We start from the raw sequence: 17,106 nt of genomic DNA, 5'->3' as shown, positions 1-17,106 counted from the left end.
TTACTATTGCTTTCCCCATCTCAAGAGATAATTACATGATGGCGTGATGCCAAGGTCTTGTTAACAAGAGGTTGGATGAGCAAAATGATCACAAACCATTCTGGCATGACAGTCTTACGTTTCTGTTTCTTCATCCTCAAGGTGATCAAGAGATGATATTTAGTAATCATCAGGAGTAGTAAATCCTGTTGCAGATAGAATGCAAGTTTCTTGACATGCCCAGATTTTCCACACTGAAAACAAGTTTTAATGTCTGAATACTGTGAGGACTTTTCCTTACTCATGATCAATACAATGTGATTCAAGAACTTAAATGTTTTTTCAAAAGCTAGAAAGAGATCTTCATCTACAGACCCTCTTTTGTTGCATTCCTTAAAGAGACTGTCTAATAATTTTTTAAGACAGAGTAGCTTGTTACTTTTAACAGGACGTTTCTTGTTTTTCACCATTACATAGGATTCTTTATTTTTTCCTATAGATTTTTTACCCTCAACCAAGGAATTGGTTGAATCGAGAGCACTCTGAAGAACAGATGTTCTTGAAGAGAATAAACTCTGAAAAATCTTTAAGGAATTCTGGTATACGTTACAGGTGAACAAAAAAAGTTTCCCAAAGTAGTTTCCCATAAGAATATACTTTTAGGATCGAACAAACACAAACTTATTAGGTTTTCCGTGTTTGTTTGCCCTGATACCAATTGAAAACGCGAGAGTACCAAAATACACCACCAACTTTTTCTTAGGAAACCTGTATGGGCAAACTTAAATACAATTCTGAGAGTTTAACTTAATGAATCTCAATCAAGGAATAATATATCTCTTTCTTTCACAAACAAAGTTTACAGATACAAGTCCGTGAACCTAATTTACGTGTGAGAGTTCTTAGACGATTCCAAAGATCAATATCCAAGAATCAATCAAGTCGTATCCAGCAAACAAGGATGTATGTATCTATTTTGATTGGTTTACGTACAACCTGTGATATTTCAATTATAAAGATAAACAATATAATGCGAAAAAGAAATAACACAGACACCAAAAATTTTGTTAACGAGGAAACCGCATATGCAGAAAAACCACGGGACCTAGTCCAGGTTTGAACACTAAACTGTATTAAACCGCTACAAATACTAGCCTACTACCAATTAATTTTGGACTGGAATGTAGTTGAGATTGTCGACATATATCTACGCCGACATATATGTCGACATATATGCGTACCACTAAGTCACTGTCGACATATATCTACGCAGGTACGTGTACTGGGTACATTTACTACGGCTCCGGACCTATAACAGTTTTCCCAGTTTGTGAAACTGGTATGCATACTGTCCTATATCCAGATTTACAGTAGTTGTATATTTCTTTCTAAATCAATTCGAAACATTCCCAAATAACATCAATGACACATATCACTGTTCCAGGCTATTTTCGAATGATAATCTTGAATCACGATTTAGATAATGAACAATAAATTGTTCTTAACATAAATTCATCAAGTATGAACAAATGTTCATAAAGTTTAGTCATATATATTTCGAGAACTAATTACCAAGATAAACTTGACACGAAATTCTTGATATGCTTGTAATAGTCTAATTAGTCATGCGACGTCGTCTCATAGATAAAAGGATGAATATAACTTTGAGAAATAGGTGGTTCAGTCTTCACTTACCTTTTGTTGAAGAAGTTTTCCAAAATCTTCGGTTGATCTTCGACTTCAAATGGTAAAACACAGTGATTTCCGATTCTCAACTACACTTCTATCCTAATCCGAGACTTGACTAAATGTAGACTAGAAATCAAGATATAGTTTTGATCAACTAAATTCGACAACAAGCTTGATATAGAAACACTTGTGAGTTCAACCGAGTAATACTCTAATACTAGATAATATTAACTCAATTTCAGATTACAAGACTTGTTCTTATTAGAATTTGGTTTGTGGACAGTTCGGGTATATACTAGGTTTACCTTGTTAAAACAATCTTAAATACAGTTTCGTAACCGGACGTATTGATTGTACAAGGATTGTCATATAGGTTTCCGAACGAAAAAGTTGGTGGTGTATTTGATACCCCCTGCGTTTTCATCTTAAGGTAGTAGATTTTGTGGGAAGATCCCTAGGTAAACCCTCACGAGACTATAAATCGTCCACTAGGGTCGCCTAGGGGTTCAAAGGCTTGGTGCGCGTGCTAAGTGCATCCGTGATTCCTACGAGAAGGAGTTAGAATTTATGTTTCAATCAATGTAGTAACCAATGTCGCATGAATAAAGTCGATTACATCTTTTTAGATTCTGTTTTTTGTTGGGTATAACCAAAAGTCAGCAAGGTTCGAAACTGAACAGCGTGTCGGCTAATCCAGGGTCGTCGTGTTCTTAAATTACATCCTTGCCGACTATGTAATAGCCGACATGTTGAGAAATTAATACTTTTCCGACTACCCAAGCATTTACAACACCTTTCTCTGTTTGTCAAAAATAATATAATCGGCGTTGTTTTTTTTTTTCCAACATGCCGGCTACTGGTGGTCGTTATCTTCCACATTTGTCGAATTTAACGACTTTTCATACTTTCAAATATGAAAGTGTTGATTTCATCAATAATTTTGAGAATGAAACCATTAAGCAGCTTTGCAATCTCCTTTTTAGAAATGTTTTGCTAGTGTGGTTTGATTTCCGTTACAAACAAAATTCTCGAAACAATTTTTTTTTCTCAACAATCTTCCCACATAATCCATAAGTTCAATCTATTCAAAACATATTTTCTTAACTTTTAATTTAATTAACTAGTCTCACTAAATAAATTAAGCTAAACAGATTTTCAGTGTTGATTAAGCTAAACAAATTTTTAGTGCTAATTTAACATATTTTCTTAATCTTTAAAATAACATTAAAAATAAGCTACGCGACGACGGATTAGCCATTTTTGAAAATATATGCCTAGGGGTCTTTGATTTTACTTCTAAATGATCCTATTTTTTTTATTAAGTATACCCAATTAATCTGGGTATACCCCAATCCAACCAACATAATTAACATCATATCATATTTTATAAAAATCTTATAAGTATTTTAAATTTAAGGGATACGGATGTCCAACGAATTTTTAAGAGTGCACTAGTAATGATTTGGGTATCCATCCGCAAAAATACGATTGGGCGGGATGATCATCTCTCACTACTGACATAGCTTTTGGCCCTGTGCCATGGCCCAAATGAGAGGGAGCGTCCTTTATCACCGGCTTGAAAGCAAGCTTAAGGTGCTCACATCGTAGGTCTGGGTACGGGAATCCTCCTGTAGGAAAAAACCAGTCCTTTTCACACGACGCAGCAGATTTTGATAGCTCACCGGAAACGAACTCCACCTCCTTTAGACAACATAATTCCCATTTATAGATTGTCAAATTCAAATTAGGGTTTTGTTGTATTATTTTTCCGTTGATGGCGTCATCCAGTTTATCATCATACAGAGATCGGACTACAGAATTTCATTCGTTATCTGAAAGATTGAAGAAGATCGAAGGAGTAGGTATAATAAACGATCCTGAAACATCAAAATCATCAACACCTGTAGATGTTTTATCACAATCCGATTTCAAAAAGAAGGCTTCCAAAATCGGTTTGGGGATCTATGAAGCATCTCAGAAGATCACTAGACTCGCTAAATGTAAGTTTGTTTCAATAATTGGTTGAATATAAAATCATGAATGTATTCTTTGTATATTGATTTGGTAAATTATTTGGAATCTCATTCATCAAATTATTAATTCTTAGTAGTACTGAAATAGTGTAGAATAGGATTTGAGATTTGATTATTTGAAGGGAGATTGTTGGGATCCTAGTCACACATTGATTAGATGGGGCTTAATTAGTAGTTTATAAGTCAATGGATTCCCTCATCTAGTTAACCTGTTTTCGAGTTGAGTTCTACCCATGGGCTTACAACAAGTTTAGGGTCGGCACCCTAACAATTGGTATCAGAGCCAACCACCACAACCCATGCCCGCTCCACGGAAGGGGTGATCTATAGGCTAGATTAAAGTGTTGGGGCACCTATGTATGGGGGTAGTTGTCATCCGCATTAAATACTGATAGGGGAGTGAAGCCGCCATAAGAGAAAGGGTTATCTTCGGGTCAATGTCGATAGAGTGGGCCAACAAGGACGTTGGGTCTGGAAGCGTGGTGGGATGTTGAGATCCTAGTCCCACATTGGTTAGATGGGGCTTAATTAGTAGTTTATAAGTCAATGGGTTCACTCATCTAGTCAACCGGTTTTCGAGTTGAGCTCTACCCATGGGCTTATGACGAGTTTAGGGTCGGTACCCTAACAGAGATTTGTACCGTGAGATGAAATTGGTATCTTAGAACATACCGTGAGATGAAATTGGTATCTTAGAACATAAGACCTCTGATATCTATAAGAATGAACTCAAATTATCGGATTCATTGTTCGTGAAAGCTTGAGGTAACTGTAATAAGCTTGTTGTGGTGAAAAGTGGACTTAGTCATAGGGTTGGAACGGAACTTGCCACTGTTTTTCATCTATTTGAGTTATCTTGGGACCTTGATGTTTTGTGTGCCATGCCAATAATTTAGACTGTGTAGGTTGACTCCTCTATTTGGTGTGTCAGACATTACGATCAATTTAGATGGCGATAATTTAGTCATCATATAAGGGTTTTCAGGTTGCTCTCGTATGTTCATGCCAATCATTTTCAGATTTAGTGTGAGTGTATTTGACAATAAGTTAGGCTCTCAGCGGACTGATAATTTGCAGAACTAGAAACATTTAGTGGTTTAGTTTTGTAAGTTTGAGAAATGATGCATGTCTATCAAAGTATATAGCTTCCCTTCCCCTGTGTTTATCATTTATAATCTAAATCATGTGGCGAATAAAACTTTTTAGTGAGAGAAAACGGAGATTTACAGTGTCCCTTGCAGTTGTTGTTGCGATACAGTTGATGCATATGACTCTATTTTGAAAATAGGAGCACTTACTCACATAACTCATCTACTTTAGGGGTGTGCACTGATACCTATTATAAATGAGCTTGAAGCCTTTAACTCTTTGATTCTTTGTTGGAGAATCCAGTTGAATCCGTCATCGGGTTCACAGAACATAGGTGGAACAGTTAGAAGACTGTAACACTGCTTTTAATGTCATAGAACTGGGGGATTTATGTCATACTTGTAAGATGATGTATGGTTGAGCTTCACGTTTCTATTTATTAGTAGTAGTGCCTCAATCTTCAGTCTCAATGCATTTCACTATGGTCAACTTGTGGCATCTATTGACATTTTGCATATATCTACAGTGGCAAAAAGATCGTCAATGTTTGATGACCCACTTGTGGAAATTCAAGAACTTACAGCTTTAATAAAGAACGACATTACGATGCTGAATATGGCAGTTTCAGATTTACAAACCCTTCAAAACTTAGAAATATCAGATGGAAACTGTTCAAAGGATAGAGTTGTTCATGCAACTACTATATGTGATGACCTAAAGAACAGGCTTATGGGAACTACAAAACAGTTTCAGGAAGTTTTAACTGCAAGGACAGAGGTTAGTGTCTCCTAACTCTGGAAATTCTTTCGATGGTGATTTCTTTCTCCAGCAGTGTGTGATTTATTTTGTTTGCTTTTATTTTGCAGAATCTTAAGGCTCATGAAAATAGGAAACAGATCTTCTCCACAAATACAACTAGAGAGAATCCATTTCTTACTCAACCAAAGCCCATCACTGAACCACCTCCTTGGTCTAATAATTCTGATGCATCCGCCGCATTGCAACCACCAGCGTAAGTATCCATCGAGTATTTTCACCCAATCATGATCAATTATTTTGGATGGATTACATTATTATTTCCCTCTCAAGCTAACTACATGTATTCCAGTTGCTTTTCATCATTTGTTGGATTTGAGAGCGATGATTGTAACAATCCGATCCCTAGGCCTGGAATGCAGTTACGATCTTACAAATGTTTTTAGTGTATTTCAACTTGCCATGCTTTTACTTTTTTTTTTCCTGAGGGTGCTAGTTATTCTGTTACCTTCCTATGGTGCACAAAAGTATACAAGCATAGCATGATAGCGTGTTGATCCTCTAGAATGCATTTACAACGACCGACCTTGCTTAATTTATGGGATCTTTTCTACTGAGCATATGCTAGTTTTCCTATTACGCCTGTATGGTCCGCTTGAAGTTTTAAGTAGGGCATTGTAGTTAATTCCCTCGATTGCAGTTGCGATCTTACAAATGGTTATGTCAAACTGCTGATCTGTTACACCTGGAAAAACAAATATGAAATTTTATGTATGTATCACTAGGCAAACACTGTTGTGGGACACACTAGCAAGGCCTATATTATTGAATTGCCTCCTTTGCCGCCTCAAGTTTTTGGTATAACCTGCAGATTGCTTGTTGAGTACTGACTTCCTCAAATCGTTTAGTACCAACTTGAGTTAGTTCAAAATAAATATCTAAGTTTGTGTTAAAATTGTTGCCATTTAATATTAATATTCTGACGAGCTCGGTGGTATTACAATTCCAATATTGACTTTGTACGACTCACACTGATTCATATATTGAGATGTAAGAAATATCCACTGAGGCTATGTATACAAAAATCTTGAATGTATATCATTTCTTATAAAAAAACATTGGTATTCTCGTTTTAAGCTGTAGTCTGATTTCTAACTTGCTTTGCATCTCAGAATACCCTCGAATGGAGCTCAGGGTGGCAACCAACTGAGGTATGTTTCCGTATTTGCTTGCTTCATGCCACAATTGAAATAGAAGGCATATATTTTCACTAATTATGGAAGCCATGCTAGGTGTGGAATTTGATAACTCAGATGTAGGACTTAACCCTTGGTCTTATATAGGTGTGGAATTTTAGGGATTAAGGACTGTTGTTTGCATAATATGACTGAGTTGATGCATACGGGTGATATTGGCAGCTTATGGTCTAACTTAATATTCACTTTAAACCGATTGATTAGTCGAAAAGACAGTAATCCTGAAATGTTCTCGTGTTAAATGTATTTGTGTTTGAATGTTTAGAAGCACAGCCTTTAAATCTAAATAAATATAGATCTGCTACTAATGCCAGTTAAGGTGACTGTTAAAATTTTGACAATTCAGACGGCGATTAGCTGTGGATAACCCAACCCCGCAGATGGAAGCGGCTATGTTGCAGCAGGTTGTTCCGAGGCAGGAAAACTACTCTCAAAGCCGAACAGTTGCTCTTCAGAACGTGGAATCCACTATTACCGAACTAAGTGGGATTTTTGCACAGTTGGCCACAATGGTTGCACATCAAGGAGAACTGGCTATCAGGTTTTTTCGTACTACTTTAATATTGGATTTTCTCTTTCTTTTTCCCCATTATATGAAATAGAAAAAAAAAAGTGGATTCGTCGGAAGGGGTTCTGGTCTCAGTGCCCGATACCAGGATGGGGTCTGACAGTGACCCAAAAATACAAAATACAGGGATACATGAGTTAGGGTTAATGTTATGCACATTCTACTTCTAACTTTCCAAGCTTTATATGCCTAAGAAGTTGCGAAAATGTTAATCATCCCAACTCTTGATAGATGACATATTTCCTATATCCCTAACGCATAACTGGAGATCTTATCCAGCTTTGTATCATCTGGCGAAGTGAATAACAGTAATTCGATTCTGTTTGAATTTGAAGCTTGTTACTGAACTGAACTTCTGGATTTCGCAGGATTGATGATAACCTGGACGATTCGTTAGCAAATGTTGACAATGCACGCAGTGCTCTTCTGAAGCATTTGAATAAAATATCTTCAAACAGGTGGCTTCTAATCAAGATATTTGCCGTTCTGATCTTTTTCCTGATTATATTTGTGTTCTTTGTGGTTTAGTGTATTCGTTCAGATTTGAGAATGAGCAAATTGTCGCACACATAATTCGGCTCTCTATTTCATATGACCTGAGCTTTATGCAACGTTGTGCCAAAAATTAGGTTATTTTGTTATGAACAGTTCATATCCCCCTTGTTATGTAAATCCGTTCTACCACACCATTTATTGTATTTGTTTTGAGGTTATCAAATCCTTAGGGTGACGGGTAGCCTCTTAGTAGATTTATACATTGCTGAGATTATGTAAAATTGTCCATCAGTGACTCGGTGTCATTTTCTTTTGTTTTGTTTGTAAGAATTAATGGAGCATCTCAAGTCATCCTTAATATATGTGATGTGATTTTATTTGATGCCAATTTAGTATAGATATGATTCTGCGGAAGTTGTTGGAAGAATATGACTCACAATTGGTGCAGAGTGAATGAATGTGTATAAAATCTGCTAGGTGTTGACATCCTGGGCTGGAATATTAGGAATCACATTGCAAAAAGGTTGTTTTTTAGGTGTTGGATACTATTTGAAGTTATTAGGGCATCTCTTGATCTCTAAAACTGTCAACTCATCTAGAAAGAGAGTTGGCATTCAGCAATGAGTTATCAGTTATGTATCTATGGGAATGATGTTTTGCAGAATTGGGGAAAGAAACAAAATTAGCTGTTGACCTCCACTGCTGATTTCTTCTGTACTTTTGATAGAGAAAAGGAAGATGATGGTTGATGGGGTCATTGCTCAATTCTAGTCCATCTAAATCAACTTATAATTGTATACCTCAATTATGACGATGTTTATGACCTTCTTACTTAATTTCCAAAATACTTCTGCAGGGTCTGCAACTCAAAACAGATAAAAGATGGCCTAGACACCCCCAAAAGATTCTTTTTTAACCCTTCTGATTTGTTGTTCATATCCTTCTCAATGCTTTGGTAATTTGAGTTCAACAACTCGAATAATTCGAATGCAGAAGTAATTGGCAAAAGGGCAATGTTCTTTTCTTCTTCCATTACAAAGAGTGATCAAGTATTGCATCAATTCGTCAGGTGGACCTAACTCTCCACTGCTCTCAGTCTCATCCTCATGGACTATAAAAAGATGACTTTTTTCTAAAGTAAACTCATGAGTGACGAGTGAGCCTATGGACTGTTGGACACTAAAAAGACACCTAACAAGATTTTTTCCGGAATTTGAGAGCAAAAAATATGGGGTTTGAATATGATCACATTATACCAAATTCTTAAGTCATCATTTTAATGATAGGCATGGAATAAGGTCAGAATCATGTATGGGGGGACTGATATCTGAATATTACCCATTAAGGTTGGAAAAAAGACTTCCACTGGTTATCAGTCTTGTGACATCAAGGACAAGGATTCTCATTCAAATCCCTTGTAAGCAGACATGTTAGAGACAGTCTCTGAAAATACAATTGAGATGGATAAAAAGTAGATGAATGGGTTCAAGTGAAGCTGAGGAAAAAGATAGTTTTTGTGGATTTATTCAACCAAAACCGAAGCACAACAATCCACAGGCATTGACAAAATGTAGATCCCTTTTAAATCAATGGATATACTACTATCTTTTTCGAATTCCTAAAGATACTGAGGCACCTTTTCACCACCCTTGATCTTCACTTATGTTATGTATAAACACGCCATAAATAAGCAAGAGTCAAACTGAATCAACTGATTATTTCTCTGAGGTCATGGTCTTTGCAAGAGAGTTGAACCCAACTTGAATATGAAATGAATGCCCATTATAAGGATTATTTCCCTTGAGCTTGCTTAGCATGCTTATGGAGTGTAATGCATGCTTAAGTTTTAATAATGTGCGAGTATGCATTGACTTTGAATCAACATATTTGGCATTTACCATGATTACAAGTACAATGGATTACTCGTGCAATTTACAGCCTTAATCTATATGCCTCTAATTTTTTGACTCAACCACCATGAATTTCTTGTTGAGGTCAGGCCTAGTCTCCCTCCTTTTCTTGGTTTCTTTACTTTTGCATTTATAAATTGCTCCATGAAGAGCTTTGCCTTATAAACAACACGAATTAAGACCTAATGACATTACGCCGGCCAACGATTAACTCGTTTTTGCGAATTGCTTACGTAATTAACGCGGAATTAGTAGATGTCTTTGTTTTTTTTTCTTCTTAATTAATCTATGCGAAGAAACCATCATCATCACACTGTGACTGACAAGTTAATTTTGGTTTTAAAATGTTTTGATTCTTTCTATTTTTATGATGTGCACGAGTTGTAAAGCATGCTGCAGGACCACTATAAACAACAAAACCAGGCTCTTGAAAAAAACTTGTTTTAACAGCATCAACTTCAAATTTTGTGCTCCTTTAAGTAATATTTTAGTTTCATTTGTTTAAAAATTGGTGTCGCAGTAATTTATAAGTATGAAGAAGAAGAAGTACATATAAAAGGGAATAACAACCTGATTAAACAGGTTTGAACATGATAAAGGAAGACCTGTTTAAACAGGTTAGAACATTATGTTTCGTAACAAAAATATGTCGATTCGTTTCGCTTTTAAAACATCTCTAATTATTAAGCAAAAACCATGTTTCTTTTTTTGTTGTCATGAACAATTCATTACACTAACACCATGTTTGTTTACTCCTGACTCATCTGAGTCGTCTGGATCTGAATCATCTGGATCTGAGTGAAATCACCTGACTCATCTGGATCTGAGTCGATATGTTTGTTTTGAGTCAGTGGTTTGGTCCCATGAGACAGGGGTATTTTGTTATCTGACTCAAATGAGTCCGAGTCAGGGGTTATGTCTGAGTCATAGGTCGAGTCAGATCTGACTCAAAATGGAAAACAAACGGCCTGACTGCTGACTCGGTCCGAGTCAGGGGTTGACTCAGATTCAGACGCCGAGTCAGCTGCAAACAAACAAGTTCTAAGCTTCTGATAGCAGAAATCGAACTTTTGACCTCGAGCATGAGATTCAGCCTGGTCGAATGGCTTGGCGTCGTCTCTAGACATTGTTAACCATGCCTACAAAACATTCCTGTTGAGATGATTAAAAATCATCAGCTCATAAGGAAAAGAAAGGTTGATGATTAAAAAGGGAATGCTGCTATTCATTGCAAAGGATTCAGTGGTTAAACTATTTAAGTGGTTTTAGTGGCACGCCAAATGCGTGCAAGAAAGGCATAGCTGGATCAGGCCATTCGCATATACACGCGCAAAAACAGCAGCACCCCACACAAACTCAGGCGCATTCTCAAAGATTACAACAACAAGAACAGCAGCCCTAGGCTTAGACGGAGACATGCAGCAGACTTAGAGAAAAAGAATGTCCGGGATCCCAACCTTGGCACTCGAATGCTTGCTGATATGCGGCACCCCCTTTTTTAGCGTGCCTTTCCATATTGTATATATTATGCCATTGAGCCATGGCAGCCAATAGACATGGTCCCAAAAACTATAGAAACACCTCACATGTCCTTGGATCCATAAAGCATAGCATCATCTGATGATCATGATCATCATATATAATTCCCTAAATAATCAAATATATCTACTAATCCTTTGGGATTAACATATTCCCCCCCCCCCCCCCCCTTTTTATGCCTTTTCAATAGTCTATATTAGTGGTTGTAAATAATCTCTTGTTTAATTTTTCTAAAAAGAAACGGACATATTAACGGTCATATGTGATGATTTTAGTATTGTAGTCAAAAAAAAAAAAAATGATGTTGAATTGTTGATAATAATTCTCTTTGTCTTATGTTGAGGGAAAAGTAATAAAACGTAACTTGTAATTCTAAAGGAATAATAACTCTCCTGAAAATCAGTATTTGTTCCGGACATCTTACACTATCAGTATTTGGTTTTGATTATCAGTTAGATTAGTAGGTTTACTAATACTACTTGCAGCTGCAGGGTTGCTTCAAATTAGCTTCAATGACCAGCAGATATGAATCAAGGGGCTGTCTACCGCGGTTTTAATCCTTATCCATTTCACTAATTAGAAAACTATATTGAGGTGTATAAAACTTGTAAATCAAAATCATAGAGGATTTGGGTTGAGATACCTCCTTAAGTACCTTTTTCAAATGAAATTTTCATCTGATCGATCAAATACAGTGTCAAATTATACAAAAACAGATTGGTCTACAAACACTAAACATTGTCGAAATCCATCTTACTTGATTAAAAGAGAGTAACGAATCTACGTGTACAATTACCAAGTGTCCGACCGGCTTAACTGTTAAACACTTGAAAAATATGTCTGATAAACAAATTAGAATATGCATTTTTTTTTGTTGTAAGCACATGTAACCAAAATAAATGAAAACCATGCGAAGAATACATAGATTTTATTTTTATGAGGATTAGTAGTGGATTACAATTAGGCATGATGGTCTCCCATTCAACTTCAAGGGCTAAATATTTGAATTGATGGATGCTAAGGATAGCGGGGGACCTCCTAATACTAGCCTTTGATAAGTACATGAGAGTCTCAAGTCTCATCTTAAGGGGTCCATGCACTTTAAAATTCCATGCCATATTTAGGTCCCTACGCCCCTTTATTACTCTCTCGTTCATCCCACAATTATTCACATTTCAATTTATGGGACTCAATAATGGGCGGAATAAGGTTTTTGTTCGATTAATTTGTGGACCTTGCGGTTGGCAATTGCCCTTTCAATAAAATGTGGTTGGTTGTGGGTCTAAGTCTTCCCGGATTTAGGTGCTACTGCTAAGATTTAGGTATCAGTTTGATAGAATTTGAGTTATTGGAGTCAAAATAAATGGTCTGGTATTGCATATTAAGAAGGGTATTTGGATAGCACCTAATACATAGTTTTTCGACTCAGTTATATGTTGAAAAGTCAAAAGTCAATTTGAAACCGGAATTTATAACACGTGTTGATATGCATCCAAAAGTTATTTTTTGACTTTTGGAAACAGAAAAGTTAAGTTTTTGTAAAGCAAAATGTTTATAGCGCGTTTGGATACAATTTTGCTTCTGACTTTTGCTTCCCCAAAAGCAGAAGTCAGAAGTCCAAATATTTTGCTTCACAAAAAGTCACTTTTCTGCTTCTAAAAGTCGTTCTGAAATTTTTCATCCAAACCGACTTCTTGTTTTTTGACTTCAAAAAATTACTTCTGGATGTGTATCCAAACGCGCTATTATGTTTCGGACTTCTATTTTTAGTAGAAATTGGAAGCAGATTTGTATCCGAATGCTCTATTTAAGTCTCAAATGAAAATAAATCTTTTTTGCTTGGCAAAAAACTTCAAAAAATCATTCGTGCTTCTGGTTGCCATGTCGAAGAGGCTGAACCCCAACAAAAAAAATAGCTGACCCACCCTCTCCAATCCTACTATGATAGGATAGGGTTCGATTCTTCGACTTAAAGGCTCTCTCGGATCTAAAAGTAATGCGGGTGAGATTTCTTTTTCTCGGTTGCATTATTAAGCGACTGTCCAAGACTCCAAGGGATTCTAGGATAATACTAGAGAATCAAAACTAAAGTTCACAAAATAATACAGAAAAGATCCAAAAGGCATTTCCCGTCCTAGCATGAACTTATTTTTGGCCCCCTAGACTAGACTAGATTAGACATAAATGGATCCCACCAACTTCCCATTGGATTCTTAGAAAGCTAAGACTACTGTCAAAAAAAAAGAGTTTTTTCCCCAATAATGAGTGTCAAATATGATGAACAGTGACCCAAAAGAAGATGAAGCCACGCTTGGAGTCTTCTTTTTCGTTCTTTTGGTGTGTGTGATCTTTCATTTTGTTTTTGTACCTACAAAATTTAGAGGGATATTTTGATTCCCACTTACAAAAGCTCTCCACCTTTACATTCTATGGTCATAATTGAAAGATTAATCAAATTAGCAGTAATAATTAGAATTCATGGATGAATTTATGTTATTGAATTCTCTAGTTTCTCTGCCTATCGAAAATCTTCTCCAAAGAAAGTTGTCGTAAATTATCCTCACCAAAAATCATTATTAGCATTGAGAAACTAGTCTGGATTTTTCTGATTTCAGTCACCTAGAAAAACCAGCACAAGCCCATATTAGCGCTATATTTTTAACTAGGAGTCCAGTTGAGGATTATTTTTAATCCCAAGTCTCTCCCACATGTGAATCAGAATTTTTCCAATGAGTATTAGTGCATTTTATCTATTTTTATTTTTCTTAGTGGCTAGATGAGGGTGAATATATTGCCCAATTGTTCCACACAATGGTATATGCTTGTTTTTTTTGGTTTACTGGGATGAATAATGTTTTAAGAGTAAATAATATGCTTTAGTTTGCTGTGATGTTTGACCCTTTATCGGATAAACATTGGACCCTAGTTAGTAAGTTCGCGAATGATTCACGAATTTTTCCGTATCACGAATTTTACCGTCTTATTCGCGTACGTTTGCAACTCCGAACCCAAGTCGTGTATTATGTGGCATTCCCGGATTATTCGCGAATCGTTCACGAATTTTACGTATCCCGAATGATACGTGCGCTTAATTCGCCATAAATTCTTTAGCTTTTACTTTTCAAAGACTCCACTTTTTGGGCTTTACTGCCTCCCGAACATACACGACCGAATATTAGACATGTTGTAATTTTTATGAAACAAAAACGACTGAAGAGATTTGAAGGTGAAGGTGAGAGAGATCTCAAACTCACTAACCAAGCATCTAAACCACTATACGACGTCCTTTTGGATAACTAATGTTGTATATATTATTAATATCATCATATTGAGTTTATTTTTCCTTAAATAACTCACACATATGCATAAAAATTGGTCTATGACCTTATAAATACAAATTATTTGTTATATATAGATACCGAATTTTCAGAGCCGAACTCACATTTATAAATCGAATTATACACGTACGTATGCCGTTCCGAATTAATGACGAATCACGTCCCGTTGACCGAATTTTGGACCGAATCTGAATTTTACAAAACCGTATAATACTCGTACGTTTGTCGTTCCGTACGTTTGCCGAATCCCGAATTGCTAACTAGGCATTGGACACAAATCTATATCTATTTTAGAGATAGAGAAAGATAAAGAAAAAGTGAAGGAAAAAAAAAAAGAAGAAAAGAAAGAACTCCAGACATGAAAATAGTAATGGTGGGTGTCAAAAAAATTCAGCTATTAATCATTAGCTCTTCCACTAATACAAAGTTAATTCCTTCTTAATTAACCAAAGAAAAGGAAAGCACAGCTAAAATATATTTGGATACAAAATTTTAAATAAAATTATAATCTGTAAAATTAGTATTACCAACTGCATGGGAAACAAGATAGAGATTGAAGTATAATTTTATGTGGAATAATAAGGGAAAGATGGAAAGAAATTAAAGAAGAAGAGACACAAAGAAGTGAGTGATGAGAAGTGCGTTTTTGTAATGGGGATCAAAAATTGTGGGTGTAGTGGAGTTGAACCCGCACCGGCCAGGCAAATTCCTGTTTTGATGGGAGAAAAGAAAAAAGATGTAGGTTCACAAGTACTAAACAAAAGCTTTGAGTTTCCCATTTCTAGCCAAGCATACCTATTAACCCCATGTTCTACCTTGTAATGTTGGTCCTAGTCCTCCTAGTCATTAATCCCTACACCCATTTTCCTTTGCCATTTTACATAATAAAATGTTTATGAAGTCAGTTAGGGTATTTACCGTGGAATTTTTTCATTTTGCCTCTATTGCGGGACAAGCGAATCACCAAAACTTAAAAAAAAAAAAAAAAAAAAAAAAAAAAAAAAAAAAAAAAAAAAAAAAATCACCAAAACTGATGGCTAGACTAATAAAAATTGGTAGTTTATACATCCGGATGCAACACTCATCATGTGACGAATGTATTACGAAAATTGAGTTCGAATTAGCCACAAAATACTTTGGATCGACGTAAAAAAAAAAGATAAATAAGATGCGAATACAATTTTTTTTTTTTAGGGAAACAGATTTTCATTGATATTAATCCTCATTTAAGATGAGGTGTTGCATAATATAATTAGGTGGTTCATCATGAACCCATCATCTGTTTACATTATTTGAGATTGCGCATTGAGCTAAATCATGCGCAATAGAATTAACGTCTCTAAAAACTGCGGTGAAGCTAACTTCACTAAAGTTCTTGACGCGGTCTCGGATGGAGAGAATTGTAGATCGAATACTCCATGGTTATTCATTTGCATTCCCTTGTATAACTTTAGGAATTTCTGTTACATCCCCCTCCACTATGATTCTGGGAATCTGAAGTCTGCCCGCCAGTTGGATACCGAGTCCATAAGCTTTACCCTCTGTAACTCTGGAAGAGATGCAATCTATCGGACTTTCCTGATAGACTGCTAGAGAAAATTGGCACTTAAAGAAGAGATGATCGACAGTTTCTTCCTCCGCAGAACAAAAAGGACATATACTTAAAATCTGATTATTGAACTTTCCCAAATTGTGATACACAGCCAGACCATTATGCAGCACCTTCCACATGAAAGTATGGGTTTTTGGTTGAATTTTCATCTCTTCCAAAACAATTTCCACGGGAATTCCGATTCAGAAGAGGTTGTAGCTCTATTATCATCCAATAACTTATACATTGATTTCGATGTAAAATTACCTGATGGAGTTCTCAACCAGATCATCGACTTCTTCATCTGACGGAATGTAGATGTCCAAAATAGCATTGGTTTGATCTTGAGGAAAAACTTGATGCAGCAGTTCCATATTCCATGATTTTCTCTCTTGAATAAAAAGATCTGAAACCATAGTGACTTGGATAGTTTAGTACGTTAATCTTGTAGGTCTGAAACCTGGAATTCCTGGTATCCAAGGATCATTCCAAATGTGAATGGTATGACCCGATCCTATAAACTAACAACATTTATTGATAAACAATTCTTTGACGGAAATTATATCTTTCCATGTGGTAGAGTCTCCAGGTTTTGATTGATAATCCCAGAAAGAAATGTCGTGCACGTATTTAGCAGAATACAACTGCACCCAAGTAGCATTTGAGTTTGTCAGGAATCTCCAAACCAGTTTCGCTACTTATGACAGATTCACTATTTCCATATCTCTAATCCCTAATCCTCCATCTTATTTTTCTCTCAAAGTCTTTTCCTACTTGAAGAAATGAGCTTTCCTTGTACTTGTATCATGTCCCCACCAAAACGCTCTTTGAGAGCGAGATAATTCATTAGTCACTGTTTTAGG

General features: G+C 36.1%; 1 protein-coding gene across 1 annotated transcript; it reads left to right on the top strand.

Annotated features, from left to right (window-relative positions):
- Positions 1–3,221: 3,221 nt before the first annotated feature.
- On the top strand, positions 3,222–8,253 carry LOC113311117 (syntaxin-31-like). The gene is made up of 6 exons (XM_026559963.1): positions 3,222–3,668; positions 5,317–5,567; positions 5,657–5,802; positions 6,719–6,757; positions 7,149–7,343; positions 7,739–8,253. Exons 1-6 carry the CDS (start codon positions 3,443–3,445, stop codon positions 7,896–7,898), a joined length of 1,017 nt encoding a protein of 338 aa, XP_026415748.1. The 5' UTR covers positions 3,222–3,442; the 3' UTR covers positions 7,899–8,253.
- Positions 8,254–17,106: the final 8,853 nt, after the last annotated feature.

The sequence above is a fragment of the Papaver somniferum genome, chromosome 9 (assembly GCF_003573695.1).
Source record: "Papaver somniferum cultivar HN1 chromosome 9, ASM357369v1, whole genome shotgun sequence".
Taxonomy (NCBI): Eukaryota; Viridiplantae; Streptophyta; class Magnoliopsida; order Ranunculales; family Papaveraceae; genus Papaver; species Papaver somniferum.
The sequence above is the reverse complement of the archived record's forward strand: the minus strand, read 5'-3'. Positions and strand labels throughout refer to the sequence as shown.

Excerpts from the sequence above, each read along its gene's own strand:
- LOC113311117 (XM_026559963.1), top strand. The coding sequence starts at position 3,443 with ATGGCGTCATCCAGTTTATCATCATACAGAGATCGGACTACAGAATTT. Across the intron at positions 3,669-5,316 it reads GATCACTAGACTCGCTAAAT|TGGCAAAAAGATCGTCAATG; the intron begins GTAAGTTTGTTT and ends ATATATCTACAG. Across the intron at positions 5,803-6,718 it reads GCCGCATTGCAACCACCAGC|AATACCCTCGAATGGAGCTC; the intron begins GTAAGTATCCAT and ends TTTGCATCTCAG.